Source organism: Myxocyprinus asiaticus, chromosome 2 (assembly GCF_019703515.2).
Source record: "Myxocyprinus asiaticus isolate MX2 ecotype Aquarium Trade chromosome 2, UBuf_Myxa_2, whole genome shotgun sequence".
Classification (NCBI taxonomy): Eukaryota; Metazoa; Chordata; class Actinopteri; order Cypriniformes; family Catostomidae; genus Myxocyprinus; species Myxocyprinus asiaticus.
Genome location: NC_059345.1, coordinates 62,661,556 through 62,687,021, shown reverse-complemented (window position 1 = coordinate 62,687,021; position 25,466 = coordinate 62,661,556). Strand labels below are relative to the sequence as shown.

The 25,466-nt window shown below is 39.2% G+C and overlaps 2 protein-coding genes and 1 non-coding gene across 4 annotated transcripts; 2 read left to right on the top strand and 1 right to left on the bottom strand.

Annotated features, from left to right (window-relative positions):
• Positions 1-5,900: 5,900 nt before the first annotated feature.
• Positions 5,901-15,909, top strand: LOC127453287 (prefoldin subunit 2-like). Its single transcript, XM_051719550.1, has 4 exons — positions 5,901-6,187; positions 7,776-7,864; positions 14,856-14,979; positions 15,065-15,909. Exons 1-4 carry the CDS (start codon positions 5,981-5,983, stop codon positions 15,251-15,253), a joined length of 609 nt encoding a protein of 202 aa, XP_051575510.1. The 5' UTR covers positions 5,901-5,980; the 3' UTR covers positions 15,254-15,909.
• A 691-nt stretch (positions 15,910-16,600) lies between these two features.
• Positions 16,601-16,682, bottom strand: trnas-gcu (transfer RNA serine (anticodon GCU)). The gene has a single exon. It is a non-coding gene; the product is annotated as a tRNA-Ser (tRNA).
• Positions 16,683-16,898: 216 nt separating this feature from the next.
• On the top strand, positions 16,899-25,153 carry LOC127453025 (beta-1,4-glucuronyltransferase 1-like). Of its 2 annotated transcripts, XM_051719021.1 has the most exons (3): positions 16,899-18,313; positions 19,709-19,838; positions 23,695-23,837. In XM_051719021.1, the coding sequence occupies exons 1-3, from the start codon at positions 17,177-17,179 to the stop codon at positions 23,700-23,702; spliced, it is 1,275 nt and encodes a 424-aa protein (XP_051574981.1). In that variant the 5' UTR covers positions 16,899-17,176; the 3' UTR covers positions 23,703-23,837. The 2 variants fall into 2 exon arrangements, with proteins under 2 accessions (XP_051574981.1, XP_051574975.1); XM_051719015.1 differs by lacking the exon at positions 19,709-19,838 and having other exon boundaries at positions 23,695-25,153.
• The last annotated feature ends 313 nt before the right edge of the window (positions 25,154-25,466 follow it).

Sequence of the window (25,466 nt, the reverse complement as noted above, 5' to 3'; positions counted from 1 at the left end):
GCCCCTGAATGTCTGCTAAAACTATAATGACTCTTCCTATTTTATCTTTAATCTGTTTGAGAAATTTGAATTGTAGATGTTTATTTATCAGTATAATGACACCCCTACTCTTACTTGAGCCAGCACTAAAGAAAACATGCCCACCCCATATCTTCCCAATTTTTCAGCTTCCTGTGGGGAAAGATGCGTTTCTTGAAGAAAGACTATCATATTTCTTACGCTTAAGAAAAGAAATAACCTTCCTTCTTTTTATGGGGTGCCCCAACCCATTGACATTCCGTGTGGAGAGAGATAATCCACTCATATTAACAATCGACATATTGATATAATAAAAAAAAAAAATTGTGTGTCAAAAGCAAGATTATACAGACCACATTCCCCATTAGTGAAACAATCAAACCCCGAACTTCCCCCTGAACAAAACAAACAAAAAAAAGAAAAACGTGCGCATTAACCCCGCGCACAACAGCGCCAACCGGCTTCAATCCCTCTAAACTCAAAGAGTCCATGTACGTATGCGAGAACCCCCGCGACAACTTTGCCATCGGATTGCTCAAGTCCGGTGCTTCTATACAAATTTTGTGAGGCAGAAAATACTTTGTATAACAGACCCCAGCCAACAGGCAGAATAAACACAAAGAACATGTAGATTCATTCACAGAACTGTCTTGAAGGTGTGTTTCTCCACAAAACAAATTCCAGCTGATATAAAGCCGTTCAGTTTTCTCGGACAGACAGAATTGTTCAGTGAGCCGGCTGTTATGAGTGCAGCAGATGACGTGATCATTCTAATGTCCCTTAAAATTACTCCACAAAACAAACTCCAGTCAACAGGAGGCATAAGCACAAAGAAAGATGAGATTCATCCACAGCTGACCCGAAGGAGTGTTATTCCACAAAACAAACTCCAGCCGCTAGGCGGAGCCAGCACATAAAGAAACAAAACAGGCATCCTGGTTAATTTACATTTGACAGACACTTTTATCCAAAGCAACTTACAGTGCCCTGATTACAGGGACAATCCCCCTGGAGCAACCTGGAGTTAAATGCCTTGCTCAAGGACACAATGGTGGTGGTGGCTGGGGGGATTGAACCAACAACCTTCTGCATACCAGTTCAATGCTTTAGTCCACTACACCACCACCACTCCTTGGATGATCTAGAGTCAAATTCACTTGGAGGCCGCATTAAAAAAAAATACATCATGATTTACTCAGTCTGTCAACTTTATAAAAGACATCCTTTATGTGAGCATGTAGATATTTTGCAGTCATCCATAGTGTCCATTCTCAATCTGGCCAGGAACTTGTCATGCCACAAAACAAACTCCAGCCGCTAGGAGGAGCCAACGCAGAAAGAAACAAAAAATGGCGCCCAGCTTCCTTAGACAGTCGAGACACTGAACAGCGAGTCAGTCCAGTCACATAAGAAACACCAAATGGTTTACTCACCCATAGTTTGTATGAAGGCCAGTGCCTTTTTGGGGCATAAAAATACTTTGCTGCCGTCCTTGGAGTCTATTCTCAGTTTTGCCGGAAACATCAGTGCAAAAGCGATCTTCCATTGATGTAAGAGTTTCTTACATTCCTTGAACCAATCGTGTTTCTCTCTTGTCGAATTTGCAAAATCCAGGAACAAGAAAATATTGTGATTCTTCCAAGAAAGCTTTCCTTTGCTCCTCGCCTGGCGCAACACGAAATCTTTATCGGATGTTCTCAGACATTTGGCTAGAATTGATCGGGGCCTGTCTCCCTCAGCAGATCTGTGAGCCTGGACTCTGTGAGCTCGCTCGATTTCCAGCTGATGGCCTGTCATGTCAGGCAGACTCGGAAAGAACTCGTCTAGGAATTTCACCATATCTCTGCCCTCTTCATGTTCAGGAATTCCAACAATTCAAATATTGTTCCTTCGATTCCTATTTTCGAGATCTTCCAGTTTTTCCAAAATAAATTCCAAGTTTGTTTTGGATGCGGGCGGATAATTCCCTTTCCAATGATTCCAGACAATTGATTCGTTTCTCAACATCTGTCACTCTTGTGACCAACTCAACCTTCGTCAGCATCACCGAGATGTTGGACAGTTGACGCTGGATTTAATCTCCCGACGTGCCGTCCAAATCAAGTCCCCGGCTCGCAGTCCCGTCAGAGGCCTCAGCTTGAACACGTAAGTGTCTTTTAATGTCTCCAGAGTCTGAGGATTTTGACTTCTTTGCCATGTTTACCTCAAAGAGCAAATATGTAATTGGGTTTATCGAATCTCATCGGTTATAACATGAAAATAATTAATAAAAAACCAGCAAAGTGCGCAGAGCTAGCCGCTCACACGTCTGCTTCTCGCATGATGTCATGTGACCCCACATTTTGACATTTGCAATACATATGTTGAGGTGTCTCAGAAAAACAGCCCAGGCAGATTCCCTGAGTGCTCGCTGAGTTCTTGTGCTCGTGCTGCTGTCCTAAAAGCACTCGATCGGCAAAAGGAATTTTCACTGAAGGCTGACATTTCAATGGATATAGGTTATAATACTCATTAAATGCTAAAACTCTTCTTTTTGTTATATTGCCAGCAAAAACTCAACTGTTGTGCGCGAATCATGTAAATGACATATTTAGGCTTCAAAACGGTGATTTTTGTACCTACAACAATTGTGGAACTTAATTATCAAATGTGAATATATTTATTTATTGTCTTTTAGAAGGTGCATTCAAAATCCACTTGGCTCAAAAATCTGAGTCAGTGTTCATCAAATATTTTTATTTTTTCCATTTATAAATTTTCAACAAGCAAAGTTGAGTCGTTTTGTGTATCTGTATACAAACAATATGTTCATAATTGTTTGAATAGTAGCTACTAATACTGAGAAAAATAACTAATAAAAAACAGCATATTTGTTGTAACTTTTAACAACAAAAACATAAAAACAACAATAGTTATAATAATAATAGCAGCACAAACACTTTGTCATAAAATTTAGGGCGGTGGCCCTCTTTAAAGGGATAGTTCACCCAAATCCCAAATCCCTTGTTAAAGGGTGGACTATCCCTTTAACACATTTGGCTGGTTTGTGTGGTGCTGTCAGTGTCAGTGTTACAGGAAAGACAGTGATGGCACCCCTGCTGAAAAAAAAAATCCTTGGGGAAAGACTGCAAATGATAACCCATATATAATTTGCTGGATTTCACAAGTAGCAAAAGCGTATACGAATAGTGCACTTAAAAATGGAAATTCTTTCATTATTTACTTTACGTAATGTCACTCTGAATGTTATTCCTTGGAACACAAAAGGTGTATTTTGAAGTCTTCAAACAGTTTATCAGTTGAATAGTAAATTGCTTCAAGACCTGAAATAAGTGTGTCAGATAAGGGAGACATCCTAATTGTTGGGCTTCAAGGAAAGCTGTTGGTAAACACCAGTTTGATATATTCGGGTTTCCCATCTTTTAATATCTAGTAGCCAAGTGAAATCAACATTTAAATGTTCCCAATATGCTGCTAATTCTTTATTTCCTTTGGATAGTGCTGCAGCTGCAAGGCTCTCTTAATTTAAAATGGACACACTCCATCCCTGACATCACTATTTTAATGAGTCTTGGCGTTTTCAGCAATGTTCTTGCTATTGATGGGCAGCTATGGGTGTCCTTTTTTTATTCCCCTGAGAGGCCAGTGACATTATTCTTTATGGGGTGTTTTGTTGCCCACTCTTGCAGAAACACTGTGTGTGAAGCTGGAGCTATTTCATTTTACATGCAGGCTCCAAACTGCACCATTGTAAAATGTGTTACTCTGTGTTGTTTTTCTTCCCCTTTTATTGTTCCTATTTCAATAAAACCATTTACCCAGATATTCCTTTCATTGTTCCTGTTGTAATAAAACTATTTGCTCTGTTATTCCACTTGTTCCTGTTTTAACAAAACTGTTGTTTTGTTTTGCCCAAGAGATTACGGCCCAACAATGCTTAAAGATTTCTCATTTTTTACCATTGCATATTTATATAGTGTCTTACCTGACATCATCCCCAGTAAGTCGGAGTACAGGACTGTTTTGCCACTTTATTCATGTGGAGTAACTGTCTGGCCAGTATTCGTCCAGATTTTCAAAATGTTTTATTACTATCGGTGCCCTTGGCATATTATGCAGATCCCCATTGTTCCTTTCAGAGACAGGGCAGTATTTGGCATTAAACATATAGTCTTACAACTGAACCCTTTTATGTTACAATTGTCAGATGACAAGATTCATGATTGTGCACTGTAAAATTGTCAATAAGTGTAAAGAAATACTGATGAAGCACAACATGATTGAGCACATGTGGGTAACAAACATTTGTCAGGCGATATCTTTGTGTGATACTGATAATGCGCTTAAACGCACTTGTAAATGCTGTTTGAAAGTGGTTCCAACACTACACATTCCCTATCAGACCTGATTCAACTCATCAGTTGACTAGTAAATTGCTTCAGATCCTGAAATGGGTGTTCAAGATAAGGCAGACAGTGTTGGAGGCCTTCCAGGAAAATGGTAAGGAAACATTAAAAACATTGCATGAGCGTCCTCTACTGTCTGATTATAATAATGTAATATTATCTCAGGCTTGTGGAGCTAACTCATCACAGGGTGAATTGAACACAATTTGAATCTTTAAATTGTGCAAGCCCTTGATTTCTGTAGAGGGATGTAGAAAGTGTGCATATCAAAATCATGCAAGTTGGTTTATTTTCAGCTGTGAAAGGTTGAATTTTTTATGTGCATCAGCCATTAATGCATTTTCACCTCAAACTGCATACATTATACTGTTCATGCTGAATTCTTGTATAAAAAAACTCCTTAATGGTACATAAAAGAGAACGTTCTGTATAGGTTCTCAGAAAAAACCTCCCTGCAACGTTCTGGGTAGGTTCTTTTTTGGTTATAAATTTAAAACCTAAAAATAACCAAGAGAGAACGTTCAGTATAGGTTCTCTTTAGGTTCTCAAAAAAAAAAAAAAAAAAAAAAAAAAAAAAAAAAAACCTCCCTGCAACGTTCTGGGAAGGTTAATTTTTGGTTATAAAAATAAAACCTAAAAATAACCAAGAGAGAACATTCTGTATAGGTTCTCTTTAGGTTCTAAAAAAAAACAAACTCCCTGGAATGTTCTGGGAAGGTTATTTTTTGGTTATAAAAATAAAACCTAAAAATAACCAAGAGAGAACATTCTGTATAGGTTCTCTTTAGGTTCTAAAAAAAAAAAAACTCCCTGGAACGTTCTGGGAAGGTTATTTTTTGGTTATAAAAATAAAACCTAAAAATAACCAAGAGAGAACGTTCTGTATAGGTTCTCTTTAGGTTGTCTCAAAAAAACCTCCCTGCAACGTTCTGGGAAGGTTATTTTTTGGTTACAAAAAAATAACCTACAGAGAACATTCCTAGAACGTTATTATTTAATGTTCAAGCCAATCTACGCCCTTGATTCTAATAATTAAAAGCTTTTACAAACTATGGAGATGAAGGGATATCACATGTTTTGCAGTTGCAGCTGGTTTTATTAAGGGTGTTTTCCAAACGGTATTTTTGCACCCTTAAAGGGCACTTCGCAAAGGGGACGCCATTCGAAAAGTCGTTCCAAACAAAAGTAAGAAAGTAAAAATTTTATCATAAAGGGCCCTTTCAGAAAACTTTTTGTGAAGGCTACATTTAAACTGTAATGCCATGTTCCCTTCAGAGTGCCCACATCAAGAGCTCTGTCTTTCGTACTGAGTAGGGCATAGGGATGATCCATTTCGATTGACATTCGCCCTTACATTAACAACACTTCGCAAACATCCATATTTGTGACGTTTGCTCCGGGTCCGGTTGGCAGCGAAGTGTCCTTGTTGAACCCTACGGAAACGCCCGTTTCGAAGGGCCCTTCGAAGCAACTATTTATGTGCTCTGCGGTTTGGAACGACCCTTCAACATGGCGGCCACAATCGTTCACCCTTCGAAGTGCCCTTCGGAGGCGAAATGATCCCGTTTGGAACGCAGGATACATTTCTGCTCGGAGAGAGAAGCAACTTCAGTCAGGCAAGTTCGCGGTCAGCCGCACATGTGACGCTTTGGGGTCCTGACGTTAGAGGTGCGGTCGGCGTGCAGTTCATCATGGCAGCGAACAGTAGCAACAGCACGAGCGGTAAAGGCGGTGGAAAGCAGTCCGCTCCTTCCGCCGAGCAGGTAACGGGACATCAGGCGTTTAAATGAACACCCCATCTACACTTTGAGGGAACGATGCGACGCAGTAAAACTAGAATGCTCCTTTTAGAAATAACAAATAACGGTTATTATAATGGGAGCTTTGTAGTTTTGTTTCGTCTCGTCTCTCGCTCTGTGTGTATGAGTGTTTGATTAACAGTGTTCCTTTGTAGTGGCGCATCGGTGCATTAGTCTGTAATAATACCTCTACAAATGTGGGTTGTTCAGGATAGATAGAATGAGTCTACACCCATAAGAAACCAGTTCATCCCCCGCTGTCTCTTTAAGGAAAATGCGTCGTGTGCATACCTGTCACTATTCTAGCCATGCATCTCATACACGTATGAGATGGAAGATACTGTTAGATGAAAGCGATATTAATTATTAGTAAAAATGCAAGTTAACACTGAGGAACAAAACAGCACCTTTAAATGAATTGATGCATGCACTCATTTGTTAACTCATAGTAAGGGATGAACCGAAATAGACATTTTGGTAGTACTGCTTCCGATAATTATTTTTTATTATAATGTTATAGCTGATAACCTATATGATGACCAGTATTACGATACGGTACAATAGTATGCGTACTCTTTTGTTGTTGTTGTTGTTTACGTGTTAATGATAAAGAGCCAATTTAGAATATTGTGGTTCAAGTGAAATCAGATATTAAAACCAGTGTAGTAGAACGGGGCTTAAGGCACACTTTAAAGGTATAGTTCACTTAAAAATGAAAATTCTCTCATAATTTACTCACCCTCATGCCATCCCAGATGTGTAAGACTTTCTTTCTTCTGCAGACAATTTAAGATTTTTAGAAGAACATCTCTGCTCTGTTGGTCTGTACAATACAAGTGAATGGTGACCAGACCTTTCAAGCTCTTAAAATCACATAAAGGCAACATAAAAGTATCCCACACAACTTAACTGGTTTAATATATGTTTTCTGAATCAATGCAATCATTTTAAGTGTGAAACAGATCAATATTTCAATCCTTTGTAGCTATAAATCTCTTTTATCTTTCAGAATGCAAAAGTGGAGATTTATAGTAAAAAATTGACTTAAAGATTGATCTGTTTCTGGGATGGCATGAGGGTGAGTAAATGATGAGAGAATTTTCATTTTTGGGTGAACTATCCCTTTAAGGTAAATGTCTGGTCACAAAAAAATGTATCAAGACTGAAAAAATAAATAAATTTTTATTAATTAATGGTGGAGCAACATAAATTGTTTGAAAAGAAAAAATAACAGAAGGTTGTTTTGATAAAAAAATAAAAAAAAATAAAAAAAAAGAAAGGTGGCAAGGTGTGGGGTCATTATAACCCAATATCAGGACAGTAGTTATAGGGCAAAAATTTGTCAACTTTGGCAAATACTTTTGAGATGCCAAGATGCTTTTTTTTTTTTTTTTTTTTTTTTTTTTTAGTAATTTAAGATAATGCTTTTAAAAATAACCACTTCAGAAAAGGGTTAATCATTTACTGTTAATTTCAGTCACATTTGGCAATATTGGCCAGATCGATATGATCATATGGGAATGATTTATGTGTGTGTTTGTGTTTGTATCAGGTGGTGGCTACTTTTCAGAGGATGCGACAAGAGCAGCGCAGTATGGCTTCCAAAGCGGCAGAGTTTGAGATGGAGATCAATGAACACAGGTGTGTGTGTGTGTGTGTATTAAAAATGTCAACTGAAATATAAAAAGTGATATTTTATGGGAAACCTTCCCTTCTGGCATGCACTGATTTATGCGTTGCCTTGACATCCATTTCAAACATTTGCCATGGTAATCATAGTTTTTATCAACTTTCTATAAAATTTCGGGCTGTCAATTTAATGCTCCAAAAGCATGCATTTTATAATTAATTATATAAAAAATTATTAAAGTTAATACTATTAATCATGCCTCCGGACTGTAATAAGGTACCACCGGAACAATTCAAGCTTGAAGTACCACCTTCATGTATTTACGAGTCTCAGTCAGCAGGGGGCAGTAGGCGCAACTCCAACTGTACAGGCAACAAACCACACTTCCTGAAAGCAGACAGCACAAGATGAGGACCCGTTGGACAGAGTGCAACTACGAATGTAGGGGTTGTTTTTTCAAGTTTTAAACTACATTTAACTTGACATGATGTCTTAAAAACGCTGTGTTTATTGACACGACGCAACCAAAGTGGCACACTCCAAAAGTGTCCATCTGACACATGTTCATAGACAGGTTCTTAGAAAAGCCCTTATAATGTCTTTAAATTAGTGCTTTCAGTCGATTAAAATGTAAAAAATTTTTTTTTGTAGTTAATCGCATATTTTGAAAATGCTGAAATTTGACACTATATATATAATTATTTTCCTGTCAAAATGCATTTTGGAGAACGAAACAAAACAAAATATAATGCTTTTTTAACATTTTCCAAACAAAGCCTTCCACAATAAAGATAGCGATGCACTAAAGTAGCACCAATTCAAGTAACATTAAATGTTTCCCAAAGTCTAACTGGAAGTTTGACTAATTAAAAGAACTAGTCTCCCCATAGGTTGCATATTCATTTTTTTTATTCTCTTTTTATTGGAATATACAGAGATCCATACAAACAATGTGATCATTGTAACAAGACTTAGAAGCCTTATCTATCTCTGCCTTCTGTAAAAACCGAAAATAATAAAGCTGAGCAACAATATATGATACAGAAGCAAGTAAGGATCAATAAAATAAATATAAAATGCAGGTATAGAAAACAAAATACATAAGTGAAAACAGAATATAATAAATAGAACCAGAATGTTGGGGTGTACCTTCCTGATGCTATATTCACTCACTTTTTTTTTTTTGGAATGACAGAAATTCACATCAAACAAATGATGGACATACAGGTGTAATGTACAAAATCCAACTCTCCCAAATTTTCAAAAACTTTTCCTGTTGCAGTCTAATAGAAAATGTTATTCTTTCCATCCTAAAGATACCATAAATAATGTCAGTCCAATCATCCATTGTAGGTATTTCTGGTTTTAGCCACTTTCTAGTAATGGCTTTTCTGCCAGCTGCACTTATGGCACTTTTCCACTGCACGTTACGGTTCGGTTCGACTCGAATCTGCTCGCTTTACGTTTCTGAGCTTGCTTTTCCACTGCAGTTTAGTGCCGCCTCAACGTGGGTGGGATTATAGGCTGATCGTCATAATTGCGCCACCTCTACTGCCGTGACATCATCTTAAACATGACACAAACATTACTAACCATAAACAATAACACGACCGCTAGCTGTTAGCTACTAGCTCATTGTGCTGCATAAAGCAGTTGTTGGATGGTGAATTTACACAAGTGTAACAGTTAAATTGGCCTGCTTGTTGTAGAAGCAAGCTTTCCAGTAGCTGGTCAACTAAATAAAGTGAAGCTTTCAAGCAGAATATAGAGTTAACAAAACGTACCATCCTCCATCGTGGACTCCGACAACACCGAGTCCAGGGCACTCTCCCTCCCGTTGCTCGCCGGACTATTGCCATAGATAGCGTCCATTTGGTCGAACCACTTTCACTTTGGTTTGAATCACTCTGGCTGTTGTGGTCCTTGATCGTTCTGTAGTCACTTAAGTTTTTTTAACTTTTCCCTACACTGTTGGTAGGTCAGGTGGTAGTCATGTGCGGCCAACAGCTGAGACACTTCCTGAAGGACTTTTTCGTTTCGCATCGTTTCATTCATCACTAACGAGAGGAACGTCTGCACCTTGTTTATGGACCACGGCGTGATTTTGCGCACAGCCATTTCTTTTTACAATTCGAAAGTCACGTGAACAAATGATATTGCTGTCGCTGTTGCTGACTTTAAAACTAGCGGGTTGATGTCCCGTGTCGCAAATCCAGTGACGCTGGTAGTGACGATTCTCTCTGACCAATCAGTGATCTGCAGGGTTTTGACGTCACATTTAGTATCGGCTCGGCTCGCTTGGAACCTCGACCGAGGTGGTACTTAAAAAGGTATCAGGTACTATCCACAGTGGAAAACCCCCAAAAAGCGAGCAGAGTCGAGCTGTACCGTGCAGTGGAAAAGCCAAATTAGAATATGGAAAAGGTATCTGGTATAAGAGGTAGTATTTCCTGAAGGCAGGGCACCCAGATACAGGGTCTCCAATTTAAATGCAAACACAAAGTATTTCTTTGATCCAAATCAAGATTCAGTTTTAAGTAAAGAGGACTATGGTCTGACAGGTCCATAATGCCTATGTCACAGTTGCCAACCCTATGTATGTCTCTGCCAAAGATAAAAAAATAATCTATCCTAGAGTAAACGGAATGGGGGTTGGAGAAGTATGTATAGTCCCTCCTTAATGGGTTTAATTCTCTCCAAACATCTATTAACCCAATATCATTCATCACTGAGTCAAATTTCTTGCTTAGTTTAGGCTGAGTTATGAATGCATTTGAAGAATCAAGTTTAGGATTAAGTCTAATGTTAAAGTCCCCTCCGCAAATCAGGACCGCCTGAGTTTCTGCCACTATCAAGTAAAACAATTTCCATTCAGAGTAAGGAGGAGCATAAATGTTTAATAAAGTTATCAGTGATCCACCCAACTTTCCTCTTATCAATATATATATATCTATCCCCTCTGTATCTTTCTTTTCAAATATGAGTTCAAAATTTATTTTGCTGGAGATTAGTATTGCCACTCCCCTCCTATGGCCTGCCAAATATGATGATGAAAATTGGTACTTGAAACCAATTCTTTTTAGTTTAACATGCTCTGTCTTTAAGGTGTGTTTCTTGTAAAAGGGCATCTTCGACGTAATTTCTTTTCAGCTTGGATAATATCCTGCGTCTTTTGATTGGACTGAGTAAACCGTTTACGTTATAAGTTAAAATTGTAACTGCTTGCATTTGGCTAAAAAAAAACAAAAAACAGAACAGATATCGATTGTAAACTAAATCTATCAAAGGCAACACCCCAATGGCTGCAGGGAGCGGCAGCAAAAAAATACCCTCGGATGGGCAAGAACATAGTAAGAACAATGAGAACTAAAGAATTAACTTCCATTTTTGGGATCTTAATTTTGATCCTAAATAAGCCCCGGTGGAAAGAGGGCTTTGAGGGGAAGCCTCTCCTCCCGGCTGGTGGAAGAGGGCCCTCGTTTGCCAACGAGCATTTGTCCATGGTGATTTCCCTTTGGGTATGCGGCTAAGAGACAACCCCCGACATTGTACAATTATATTCTTAGTTATTGCCAACAAGATACTATACTCTTATATGCAGTCATTATTTACAGTCTGTCATCTCAAGATTGAAAACGGTGCCTGTCCTCGGCTCCCCTTGATTTTAATAGAGACTCAAAATAACTCTCGGCTCACCCACTAGGTTTCAGTAGACTACTCTTAAAACACTCTCAGTCACACCGGATCCTGCGCCTAAAAGCCTGGAGCCTTTCCTTGTAGTCCCGAATCATACCAGTGCTTCCACGGTTCCCCGATCTCCTGCTCGTACACCACGATAAAAGCTGAACCTGTTCCAGAAGAGACTCTGGGTGTTTGATGACAGTCACTGGTACCCCTCTTTGCCATGTCTCCGGTTGCTTCCTCCGCCGAACCATACAGAACTATTCCCTCCTGGTAGAAAACTCTTAGCATGGCCGGGAACGGAGTTTGTAATTGGATCTTCTTCTCCTTTAACACCGTTTTCGCTTCCGCATATTCTCTTCGCTTTTTCATAACATCAGGCGTGTAGTCGTGATCAAGATTTACCTTTCTTCCGAGAAGTTGAAATCCCCGCTTCTGACAGTTTAGCTACGATGGATCTCGGTGAGGCGTCTGAGGGCGGCCTTGGCATCAGAGCGCGATGTGCTCATTCAGCTTGTACCTCGTACAAAAGAAGCAGAGAGCTCCAAATTTTCCCTCAGCAGGTATTCAATATAGGAAACCATTGACGGAGAGTTCTCCTTGGCTCCCTCTAACTCCATGGATTCTAATATTATCTTGTCTGGAGTGGCCCTCCAAGTCTGTCAGTTTAGAGTCCAGGTGAATCTGAAGTTTCAGCAGCTCAGTAATGGCTTCCTCCGTAGCTTGTATTCGGGTGTCAGCGGCCTCAATCCTCTCTTCAGCTTCCCTGATTCTAGTGTTAGTTTTGTTAATTTCGTCTCGAATTGTCTTTCCTAAACTCCCTCAGTTCTTTCAGTATGAGGCCAAGGTTTGCGTTATCTGCTTGTTCCCCATCGAGGCCCGTTTACATGTCATTATCATCCATGGCGCTGCTAGCAGGGTAAGCCTGGCTGTCTCCGTCTTCTTCGAGTAACTCGTACTGCACTGACTTCTTATTCTTTCCTTTTGGCATTTTCAAGGCCCACAGACCTGAATCAAATTTTAGTAAAAGTTTGTAATAATTTGAGTCGTAGTGGGCTACTTTTAGCTCAAAGTGCTGGGAGCAAGTTTTCTTACACCGCCATCTCCTAGCTGGCCAACCCGGAAGTCAGGTTGCATATTCATTGCAATGGGCATTAAATCTCTTACACTCATTCTCCAAAATATTAATCTGCTAGTAGACTGTGGCTATCCACTTTCCTACAGCAGTCATGAAGCTGCATTCATATTTCGCATCAGGGCGTCAACATCAGCGGCGCTTTGAACTTTACGTGAAAAGCCCTTGCAGACAAAAACGTCTCACTCTGTGTTTTCGTGATAGTTAAGACTTGACATGCTTCTGTGGTAATTAAAATGCTTGATTTCTATCACAAGTCCCATCTGGGCTTGTTTTGTACATCAAATAGCATTAAGAGGTCCTTTCTCCATCTTTTTTATCATGGAAGCGCTGTTGTGTGTGTGCAGAGATTCTATGATTTATTGAGATAACAACCTCCGCGGCTCTATCAAAGGAGAGAACGTAACAGACTGCTGTGTTATGCTATTTTATGCTAAGCTTGTAGGCTCACCTTGGTATTAGGGCTCTAGTTTGTGTGTGTGTGTGTGTGAGAGAGAGAGAGAGAGAGAGAGAGATGACTCCGGGGGACACATAACAAAATTTCCACCCTGCCCAACATGCTTTTATGTTGTATTAACGGTAAATGTGTTAATCGCGATTAAGAAAAATTAATGCGTTAAGCTTTTTAAATTAATCGCATGCGTTATTTCTGACAGCTCTGCTTTAAATCTTATTTTGTTTTGTTGTCCTAAATTTGTAAGCATGTAATTCTGGTTCTGTTCATGCCATCTCCCTCCAAAAAGTCTTATTTTATTCCACTAGATGACAGCAAGTACTAGAAAAAAAAATTTCTCCCCTTCCATCACAAAATTTCGATCTGAAATATAGATGGCGCTCTAACTGATTTTACCCCTCACAGATGTGCTCGTTCAAAGATATTAAGTCTAATTTTCAGTTCATGCACCACCGCCATTGTTTCATCAAATATCTCGGCCTCTGAGTGGACTAGAAGATAGATCTACCCCTTTGCGATGGGTATTGTATTATCATTCGTCGATAACATATATTTCCAATGATTTGTTTAGCATGCTTTTCCTGCTGGACCACATAGATTGTTCTTGTCACCTAAGATATAACATTGGATTATTTACACAAGCAAGCTCACAGACAAGTAAAAAATATCTACTTTTTTAGAAAACTGTCAAAGGTAAAAGCAGATATAAAGTCTTTACCTATTTGAGGCTTACAGAAGCAGTGATCGGCTCATAAAAGAGACATTTGTATTTCATATCTTAAAGAAATATTTCATTTTGAGATTCTTTTGAAAATCTTTCAAACTGTGGTATTAGAGCAACAAAATTAAGTCACAGTACAGAATGAGAGCATTCATTTGATATATGATTTGTCTATTTATGTGCTATTTAAAATACTTTTATATTCATATTAATATGTCTACCACATGACCTCTAGGTGGTGCTGATTTGTGACACGGATGTTCTTATTTTGATATTTTTGTAACATAAATGCAGAAGTAATGGTTATCTATGAAAGCTTTATCTATGAAAGCTTTCAAATAATATTTTTCATATGCCTGACTTGTATTCGGAGACTTCAGCATTTTAAGTGTAAATGGTTTTTGCAGCATAGCGCCCCCTTTTGGACCCGCCGGCAATTCCGCAGAGGGTTAAGAGGCAGAAACGTTTTGCTCGTAGAAATTGACAGCGGTGCCTAAAGGCTCGGGTATGCTACGTTTTTGTGGGTTCCTGATTGGATCGTGCCGAGTCGACCGAGTTGCGTTTCAAAGTATACTCTTTTGACCGTGAATACGAACGCGTTTGACACATGCACACAACAACTGCTTTGTGATACTCTTGACCTACAGTCAACAGCAGGTGCATTCACCAACGATGCGCACCAACGATGCTCAAAATGTGTTGAGAAAATCTGTCGTGCACGTCACGAAATTTGCGTCGCGCATACTCCGCACAGTATGATCATCAACACAGAAAACCGAAGTATAGTTTGGCCTTAAAAGCAAGGCAACACAGCTTTACTTTAGTAACTGTGGTATTGTGGTGAAATGTATGGTTACCATGGCTCTTTTGTTAGGAATCTGAAACCCAAGCCTTTACCTTCATTTTTAAGGCACAGATAATCATATGGATGACCTCTACTGCATTTAAAAGGCAGAAAATGCATCTTTGGCCATGTTCTTCCTCTAAAAGTTACATTTTTCCTCTCTCAAGCCTCGTCATTGACACACTAAAGGAAGTAGATCCCTCACGAAAGTGCTTTCGTTTAGTTGGGGGTGTACTGGTGGAGAGGACCGTCAAAGAAGTTTTGCCTGCTTTAGAAAACAATAAAGAACAGGTACAAATATGCTGCTACATTCACTATTGTTTGGTTTTCACATTTCAGGCATTGTTATAATTTGTCTCTTTTTATTTTCTATCAGATTTCAAAGATTGTGGAGTCACTTAACACACAGATGCAGGCAAAGGGGCGCGAACTGACGGAATACCGTGAACGTTACAACATCCGATTAGTCGGAGAGGACGACAAACAGGGCAAAGCGGATGCCAGTCAAGCCAAAGAGAGTGAAGGAGGAGGATCTAAAGGTGGCGCTGGAGTGCTCGTCTCGTAGTGGATGTTTCCTTTAATAAGTAATTAGAAACTGTGTTTGTTGGTGCTGTAATATTCAGGGTAGAGACATGGAGGGCATGTTTCTTGTTGAGTCTTACAGATGCTTGTCATTATTCACAAAAGAGAATGAAAGTCTTGGTTTCAGTAAAGTAAAAAAAAAAAATGTCATGCGCATTTTGTATATTCATTTTGGAACATTACATACAACAATATACCTTACCACTCCAGTTAATACTAGCAAAATTAGTCATATCATTGAGCACATTTTGTTTTGCATTGTACCACTTAGTTGCCTTTCGATTCAGTTTATTACAACTAACAGTCGAAAGAACATTTCATTTTTATGTTTAGTCCATTGATATGCCATGAAGTTGTTGTCTAAATTAAACTGCATAAATTCACCTGTACTCAATACATTTTATTCAAGGCCTGGACAGGACAAACTTTTTTTTCAACTTTCACTTTCTTCTGCTTTCGGGAATAAATTATATTTAGCTGTTGGTGCAGTTTTGACTGAAATTACCATGATGACCTCTGACTTTCGAGCGCAGCCCTACGCCACTTATCACATCACGACTGTATACCTGTGGACAAAGCCTTTTTATGTTTATGTGGTTGTTTTGGTTAATGAATTAAAAAATACAAAATTGAGCAAGATCTGTTCGCAATGTATGTTTTTTTTTTTCCTGAATTTGCACTGATTGAACAGTGCTAAGTATTACTAAAACATAAAGGTGTGAAAAACATAAAGTTCAGATTTCTTCACAGAAAATTATGATGGGATTAATTTTAAGTATACTTTTACCAACGGTTACTGAAAAGGGCAAAGTTATAACGGTAATTAATTATAGTGTTTTCAATGAATATTACAAAATAAATAGGTGCATTTAGTTATTAATTTACACTACCAGTCAAAAGTTTGGATACACCCACTCATTCTTTATTATAACTATTTTCCACATGCCATGAAATTTCAGGATTCATGGGTTTTTACGTTGTGACCGATCCACTTAGTGCTGGCTGCTTTTACTTCTCTAGTAAACTCATACATTTAAAAATAAAAAATCTTTTTAAATAAAAATGTACTTTTCATAAAGAAATTCATAAATAGGCACAATTTAAACTCTCATTTTAAGCGTAAAACTTTACATCTAAATATTAAAAAGATTATGAGAAACAAATTCAGTCAGAGATGTTCAGAGATTTGACTGGTAGTTTATTAGAGTCCTCTCTCTAGTACTATCAAGGTACCCATTTGTAAGTGAAGGTTAGAAGTCATCGAGTGCATTTTGTGCACAGTACGTTGACATAGTGTATCTTTAATCTAAACGATTTACAAAAATGCTATCGACGAGGATGGGATTCGAACCCACGCGTGCAGAGCACAATGGATTAGCAGTCCATCGCCTTAACCACTCGGCCACCTCGTCTTGTGATTCAAAGGAATGAAATATTCATAATTTTAATCTAATTTATATATATTATACATTATCTATCACTTTTTAAAATCTAATATTAAATTAATATTTACTTAACTTGTAATCTTAATTTATAACAGGAAAACCGAAATAATCGCCCACACCTATGCTAACGTTTCATAAGAGCCAGTTGTAGAGTGTTTACGGTAACCGCGACGGTAAACACACCGAATAAACATGCGACGCCATGCGCAGTGTCTGATCTTCGCGAACGCTCGTTTTTCTGTTGCATAGCAGTCTATAGGGCGTCGTTTTATGCAGCCAAACATGCGACTCAATTCCCGCGCAAATATTTAAACAAAGTGACCTTTACCACAGCTTGCTGCGATGCAAGTGCTGTCTGATGCATGCACGAGGGCGTCCTAGCTTGCTAGTGGCACCCAGGCATTCCCTAGGTAATCTGTGTTTACAGCAGCCACAAAGCTTGTTATTTCAGGATCTATTTCATGCACTTTCACTTAAAAGTAACAACTATAGTAATGCATTTCTCCAAAAAATGCTCCGTGTTTAAAGTGGTGCTCAGTGCCCTTTTCCTTGTTGCGCTGTTGCAGCTTTTATATCTGTCTTTCATCTCAAAATTGCACGGCAAACAGCAGCGCTACAAGTATTCTGAGTTGTTTGGCTCCAAAAAGACTTCACATCAAGCAGAGAAGAACCCCAGGCGAGAACATCTCAGATACTCTTTATCCACAGGTGGCATCTTCGATGGTAGCGGCCAGTATCGAGTGTATAAGAATCTAATCAAAAGTGACTTTTCAACAAGTCAGAAGCCAGGCACAGATCCCAGATCACACCACCTGACTTTGGCCACGCACACGACTATCAATAACCTTCATCACTTGAACTCTTTGCTGGAGCGCTGGGAGAATCCTCTGTCCATAGCCATATTCGCCCATGGTCAAGATGTCAAGTTTGCCACCGCCTTCGTCTACGCACTCAGCCTCTTCTGTCCTCAGATTCAAGCTCTGGTGGACTTCCATCTGGTCTGCCACTCGGGTGAGATGGCCAGCTTTCCAGAGCAGGACAGAGAGCATTTTGCTGGGCTTGAGGAGAAAGGGTGTTCCGGTGTCTTCGCAAAGCTTGAGTCCCACCGGGACAAGTATAAAAACTATGCCATTGGCAGCAATGTCTCGTACCCCAATAACCTCCTCCGTAACGTGGCCCGTAGTGGTACAGATGCTGCCTACATCCTGGTCATTGACATTGATATGATCCCCAGTGCTAATTTACACCACCAGTTCGTGACCATGCTGATGAGACACGAACCAGCTGCGAATGAAGTCCTCGTGCTTCCTGCTTTTGAAATCAGACACACTCGCAAAATGCCCACCTCAAAGTCAGAGCTAGTGCAGCTCTATCAGGTTGGGGAGGTGCGGCCGTTCTATGATGAACTTTGCCGTCGTTGTCAGGCTCCCACTAACTACTCTCAGTGGATCAATATGCCCAGCAAAAACTCTGGGCCACTGGAGCTGGCGTACACTATAAATTGGGCAGATCCATGGGAGCCCTTCTACATTGGTGCTCGATCGGTTCCTCTATATGATGAAAACTTCAGGCAATATGGCTTCAACCGCATCAGTCAGGTGAGTGTATGGATATGCGTACTGCAAGAGAAAGCGAACGCTGTCCATTTGATGCTTGATCTACTGAGAAAATCATAATGTTGGATCTCCGTTTATGTACACTCAAGGAAACGACACTAAGGCGACGTCCACACTAATACGTTTTCGTTTGGAAACACACTGATTTGGCTACCTTTACGCCTCCTGCCCGCGCATCAATGCCGTTTTACTCCACCGAAAACTGAGACTTTAGAAAATGCTATCTATTACTGCATACTTCTGAAAACTATGACATTAGGAAACTGAAATTTGAGTTGTTGTTTTTTTTAACCTAAATGGATTAGTGTGGACATGGCCAGTCCTTATAGGTACAACAGTTGTGTTCCGGAAGTAAAAAATATATCTACAATTTTTCTTAGAAAAATAGATTTTTAGTGAATAAGCTTTTCAACATATACCTACCATGAGCACCAGTGCTGTTATGACCACACTAATCCTTTTTCAGTTTTAAAGTTTAAAAACTAAATTTTCAGTTTCCTTCCTTCAGGCTATATAGGTGGCCCCAACCTGCCTGGGGGGCCCCACGACAAAGTGTATAGTCAAGAAACATATAATGTTAAGAAACATGCATAACATTTATTTTGAAATTCCACATGGCTCATTGCATCCCATTTCACGTATTGAGTTCGATCAACACTGATGGACCTCATCATTTACATTTGGCAGACGCTTTTATCCAAAGCGATTTACATTCAAGGTATGCATTGTATCATTTAACATACAAATCACAATAATGGTGACAACCAAAAGCAACATATTTAGTATAAGAGGAGCTCTGCATAATCACCAAAAGACAAATAACTGAAAGTTACAACAAATACAATAACCGTAAATGTAAGCCTAAATAAAATAATCAAAAAGTAAAGCTCTGCCCTTACAAAAAATCTAGAGTTCTGACAGACTTGCCGCAGATTTCCCACACATTATTTTCACATGGAAATGAGCTAGCGATTCACTGTAAATGTTTGCCAGAAGTCTGCACCGGTTGTGGTGAACCTGCATCAAACCTTTGGCGACAATGAAGAGTTTGCCGCAAAGCTCATTTGCTTGTGAAAATAATGAGTGGCGAATTTGCGGCAAGTTTACCAGAACTGTTAGATTTTTGTAAAGGTGTACACAGTAATCTGCATAATGTATTCATAGCTCTGCTGGAAACTCGAGTGCCGCTTCTTATCACAATTAGACACAGATTGCAAACCTTACTGAAAAATGCTTGCGTTTGACCAAAAAAACGCAAAGAAAAAAATTGATGGAAAATATTTATTTTTGACTACTTGAGTCTTTTAGGCTTACTTTGTTTAATGGATGGCAGAAACAGCACTTGTCAAAGCATAAGACTTGTCATGTTTTTTCAAGAATAATCTGGGGAAAGAATTCAGACACTGTCGACATAAAGATGCAAAAAACTCACACAGTGTGAAAATATCAGCAATTAATCTGCAAAATAACCAAACTATCCTTTCTGCAAAGATCTGCTCTTCAAAAGGTATGTGTTTCAACTTTACACGCACACAGTGCATTCAGAAAGTATTCAGACCCCTTCATTTTTTTCACATTTTGTTATGTTGCAGCCTTATGCTAAAATGCTTTAAATTATTTATTTTTTTCACATCAATCTACACGCCATACCCCATAATGACAAAGCAAAAAACAGATTTTTAATAACTTTGCAAATTTATTAAAAAGAAAATACTGAAATATCACATTGACATAAGTATTCAGACCCTTAACTCAGTACTTAGTTGAAGCACCTTTGGCAGTGATTACAGCCTCAAGTCTTTTTGGGTATGATGCGACAAGCTTTGCACACCTGAATTTGGGGATTTTCTGCCATTCTTCTCTGCAGATTCTCTCAAGCTCTGTCCATTTTCAGGTCTCTCCAGAGATGTTCGATTGGGTTCAAGTCCGGGCTCTGGCTGGGCCACTCAAGGACATTCACAGAGTTGTCCCTAAGCCGCTCTTGTAAGCGTTGTCTTGGCTGTGTGCATAGGGTCATTGTCCTGTCGGAAGGTGAACCTTTGGCCCAGTCTGAGGTCCTGAGCGCTCTGGACCAGGTTTTCATTAAGGATATTTCTATTTTGCTGCGTTCAGCTTTCCTTCAACCCTGACCAGTCCCCCAGTCCCTGCCACTGAAAAACACCCCCACAGCATGATGCTACCACCACCATGCTTCACTGTTGGGATGGTATTGCACAGGTCATGAGTGGTGCCTGGTTTCCTCCAGACATGGCGCTTGGAATTGAGGCCAAACAGTTCAATCTTCATTTCATCAGACCAGAGAATCTTGTTTCTCACAGTCCGAGAGTCCTTTAGGTGTTTTTTTTGCTTTCTTGCACTGAGGAGAGGCTTCCATCTGGCCACTGCCATAAAGCCCAGATCAGTGGAGTGTTGCAGTGATGGTTGTCCTTCTGCAAATTTCTCCCATCTCCACACATGATCTCTGGAGCTCAACCAGAGTGACCTTACCAAGGCCCTTCTCCCCCGATTGCTCAGTTTGGCCAGGCGGCCAGCTCTAGGAAGAGTCGTGGTTGTTCAAAACTTCTTCCATTTAAGAATTATGAAGGCCACTGTGCTCATGGGAACCTTCAATTCAGCTGACATTTTTTTGTAGCCTTTCCCAGATCTGTGCTTTGACACAATCCTGTCTCTGAGCTCTGCAGGCAGTTCCTTTGACCTCATGGCTTGGTTTTTGCTCTGATATGCATTTTCAGCTGTGAGATCTTATATAGACAGGTGTGTGCCTTTCCAGATCATGTCCAATCAATTGAATTTGCCACAGTTGGACTCCAATCAAAGTGTAGAAACATCTCAAAGATGATCAAGAGAAATGGGATGCCCCTGAGCTAAGTTTCAAATGTCATAGCAAAGGGTCTGAATACTTATGTCAATGTGATATTTCAGATTTGTTTCTTTAATAAATGTGCAAATTTATCAAAAATCAGTTTTTTTGCTGTCATTATGGGGTATGGAGTGTAGATTGATGTGAAAAAAATAATAATTTAAAGCATTTTAGCATAAGGCTGCAACATAACAAAATGTGAAAAAATGAAGGGGTCTGAATACTTTCTGAATGCACTGTGTGTGTGTGTGTGTGTGTATATATACACTATATTGCCAAAAGTATTCGCTCACCCATCCAAATAATTGAATTCAGGTGTTCCAATCACTTCCATGGCCACAGGTGTATAAAATGAAGCACCTAGGCATGCAGACTGCTTCTACAAACATTTGTGAAAGAATGGGCCGCTCTCAGGAGCTCAGTGAATTCCAGCGTGGTACTGTGATAGGATGCCACCTGTGCAGCAAGTCCAATCGTGAAATTTCCTCGCTACTAAATATTCCACAGTCAACTGTCAGTGGTATTATAACAAAGTGGAAGCGATTGGGAATGACAGCAACTCAGCCACGAAGTGGTAGGCCACGTAAAATGACAGAGCGGGGTCAGCGGATGCTGAGGCGCATAGTGCGCAGAGGTCGCCAACTTTCTGCAGAGTCAATCGCTACAGACCTCCAAAGTTCATGTGGCCTTCAGATTAGCTCAAGAACAGTGCGTAGAGAGCTTCATGGAATGGGTTTCCATGGCCGAGCAGCTGCATCCAAGCCATACATCACCAAGTGCAATGCAAAGCGTCGGATGCAGTGGTGTAAAGCACGCCGCCACTGGACTCTAGAGCAGTGGAGACGTGTTCTCTGGAGTGACGAATCACGCTTCTCCATCTGGCAATCTGATGGACGAGTCTGGGTTTGGCAGTTGCCAGGAGAACGGTACTTGTCTGACTGCATTGTGCCAACTGTGAAGTTTGGTGGAGGGGGGATTATGGTGTGGGGTTGTTTTTCAGGAGCTGGGCTTGGCCCCTTAGTTCCAGTGAAAGGAACTCTGAATGCTTCAGCATACCAAGAGATTTTGGACAATTCCATGCTCCCAACTTTGTGGGAACAGTTTGGGGATGGCCCCTTCCTGTTTCAACATGACTTGGCACCAGTGCACAAATTAAGGTCCATAAAGACATGGATGAGCGAGTTTAGTGTGGAAGAACTTGACTGGCCTGCACAGAGTCCTGACCTCAACCCGATAGAGCACTTTGGGATGAATTAGAGCGAAGACTGCGAGCCAGGCCTTCTCGTCCAACATCAGTGTCTGACCTCACAAATGCGCTTCTGGAAGAATGGTCAAAAATTCCCATAAACACACTCCTAAACCTTGTGGAAAGCCTTCCCAGAAGAGTTGAAGCTGTTATAGCTGCAAAGGGTGGGCCGACGTCATATTAAACCCTATGGATTAAGAATGGGATGTCACTTAAGTTCATATGCGTCTAAAGGCAGATGAGCGAATACTTTTGGCAATATAGTGTATATATATATATATATATATATATATATATATATATATATATATAATATAAATTTTATGTTTATAGGCCCAATTTAAAATTGTATTGCTGTGACTTCCTGATTTTGACTGATTTTTTAATCTCTGGCCAATGTTTTGTTTTTATTGATTGATTTTGTTGCACTGAATAAACATTTACACATAATTATGTGGGTAGTTGACAGAATTTCAAGCATTGTCTGCATTTTCATGCAGTGTGACATACTTTCTTCATCTAAAACTATTTTAAACAGCATTTACTTGTATACTGTAATTACTATGCTTGCTGTTTCTATGACCATTGAAAAGTTGAAAAAAGGCTCCAAAAACCCATGACCCCGCCCTGTTCTAATGTCATCGTTTTCCAAAGAATGCGATTATGGAGAGCGTTTTTGAAAGTTTTCATTGCCGTTCCAGGATGAGAGCCATAAACATGATGAAATTAATGCATTTTCAAATGTACGGTTTCATTTGAAAAGGCATATTTTTCAGACGCCGTTTCGAACATGAAGTTCATCAGAGCGTTTTTATACACACTCTAAGCCGCAAGAAATTTATTACATTTAATAAAAGAGCCACAGTGGCTTCAACTTCCATTTTCATTTTTATTTTGCACCAATTTCCCCAGAAGTGACGATTGGGATGGAAATGCTGTTTTATTCGCAAATTGTTTGTGTGATATTCCAGTTTTGCACACATATTAAATTCATAACTTGTATGGAAACAGGAATAATCATTCATGCGAAGAGTGGTTCAGTCCCTCGAAAAAGATGTTAAGTTGGCTGCCTTTCTTATACCTTTCTCTTTTTGTTTGATTTTCAAACTAACATTTGACTGGTTGCTTACATTTTGTCTACTAACCTTACATTTAGGTAACTAACCTTCATTTTGTCCAATATTTTCATTCAATTATTTTTATTCATTTACTCTCAGGTACATACTCATTCACTGACTCTTCTACTCTTTTCTCTAGGCCTGTGAGCTTCACATAGCAGGTTACAGGTTCTGCGTGGTGAGCAATGCCTTTGTGGTGCACAAAGGGTTTAAGGTCCAGGGAGATTTCCACAGCAGAAAGGACGAAGAGAACCGTAAAAACCGCCTCCTTTTCCGGAGCTTCAAGGAGAACTTGAAGGCCAAGTATCCCAACTCTCCTCACCGCTGCTAAGACAATGGTTGTCGGAAATGTAAAGTCAATTACAACTACGCATTTCAATCAAACCCTAATCAGCATCTTCCAGACTTAGAGAAGCTTGGATTTAATAGCTGCACAAAACTGTCTGTGCGTTTCAAAGTACCTCAAAAACAAGAGATAACGATGTTGCGGACATCATCTTTCATGCTTTTTAAATGGAGAACATAATGCCAGACTTGGTCAAATAAAGTTTGAGGTTATGAGTTTTTTCTTTATTGATACCAAAATGTATTTTTGTTTTCAGCACACCCACAAACCTTTAATTAAGGACTCAAAAGGTTTCTGAGAGCAAGAGACATACTTTGATATCTTCAAAGCTAATTTATTTATTTGAATATTTGATGCTAAGTTCACTGAATATGAACTATTTCTTACCTCAGAAATGTCTACAATTCTTGTATACTTTGCAAATTGTGTAAGCAGGGGCTAGGTGCTGCACCTTTGTCAAATTAACAGTAAAGTGCAATGTGTTTTACATGGTTAAGATGCACCTAAAGTATTCCCAAGATGTTGTGCAGCTTTCTGATGTTGTGACTGTATGCCTACACGTGTTTGTGTTACTCATGAGACATCTCCTCTCATAAAGAGCCCGAGATTAGTTTTAAAGCTATTAACATATTAAGGTCGTTAGGCCACTTTTATGCTAATAACGGATCCAAAGAGGCTGGTAAACCCTTATGATATTACACAAACAGAGAGTTGTGTCTGAAAATCATGTTAGTGTTTTAATTATTTCTGACTCGTGGATTAAAGGAAGATGACAAAATTAGATTAATGCAGGAATTTACAGGTTGTAGTGACTGTAGTCACCGTACAGTGTGCAATTTAATGCATTTAAAAAGCAATATTATACATGTCACATATTTACATGAACTTTTAAGAGATATAGGTTTTAACACTAAAGGGGCTAGTTTGTATTGCCCTTTGTTTTGGAAAATTCAAACAAGACTACATTTTAAAAATGAACTTTCCTTTTTAAGTTTTTGCTGACAAAATTATCTTATTGAATGAGTTTATCTTTCCATTCGTTTTTATTCTAGTTTTTTTAGTAGTTTTATTTTGCCAATTAATTTAGCCTCAAGAGTGTTTTTGGTTATTTAACAACTGTATGTTTATCCTGATAGTGTTGTGTAATGATGTAAGCATGGATGTTGTGATGTTTGAACACTGGAGAAACACTGTTGATCAAGAAACCTTACAAAGAAAAATTTATGAAATTGTGTTTTATAAAATTATGACCATAGTGATAAAGCCCATGTAATTATTTTTTTATGATTAACATTTTTATTTATTAAACACAGGAAAACAAAACATAATTATAAATACACAAAATCAACTTTAACACCCACTACCACCCCTCCTCCTCCCTAACCCCACCCCAAACCTCAACAAACATCTCTGTGGTCTTAGATGAACACATATAGAAGAATACAAAAACAAAAACCAAACAAATAAAAGAGGAAAAAATAGAATAAGAATAATAATAATAAAAAAACATATATACAAGTATAAAAATCACACACACTGACAATTACCCCTCTCTCTCCACTATT

Excerpts from the sequence above, each read along its gene's own strand:
- LOC127453287 (XM_051719550.1), top strand. The coding sequence starts at position 5,981 with ATGATCCCGTTTGGAACGCAGGATACATTTCTGCTCGGAGAGAGAAGC. Across the intron at positions 7,865-14,855 it reads ATGGAGATCAATGAACACAG|CCTCGTCATTGACACACTAA; the intron begins GTGTGTGTGTGT and ends TCCTCTCTCAAG. Across the intron at positions 14,980-15,064 it reads TAGAAAACAATAAAGAACAG|ATTTCAAAGATTGTGGAGTC; the intron begins GTACAAATATGC and ends ATTTTCTATCAG.
- LOC127453025 (XM_051719015.1), top strand. The coding sequence starts at position 17,177 with ATGCACTTTCACTTAAAAGTAACAACTATAGTAATGCATTTCTCCAAA. Across the intron at positions 18,314-23,694 it reads GCTTCAACCGCATCAGTCAG|GCCTGTGAGCTTCACATAGC; the intron begins GTGAGTGTATGG and ends TCTTTTCTCTAG.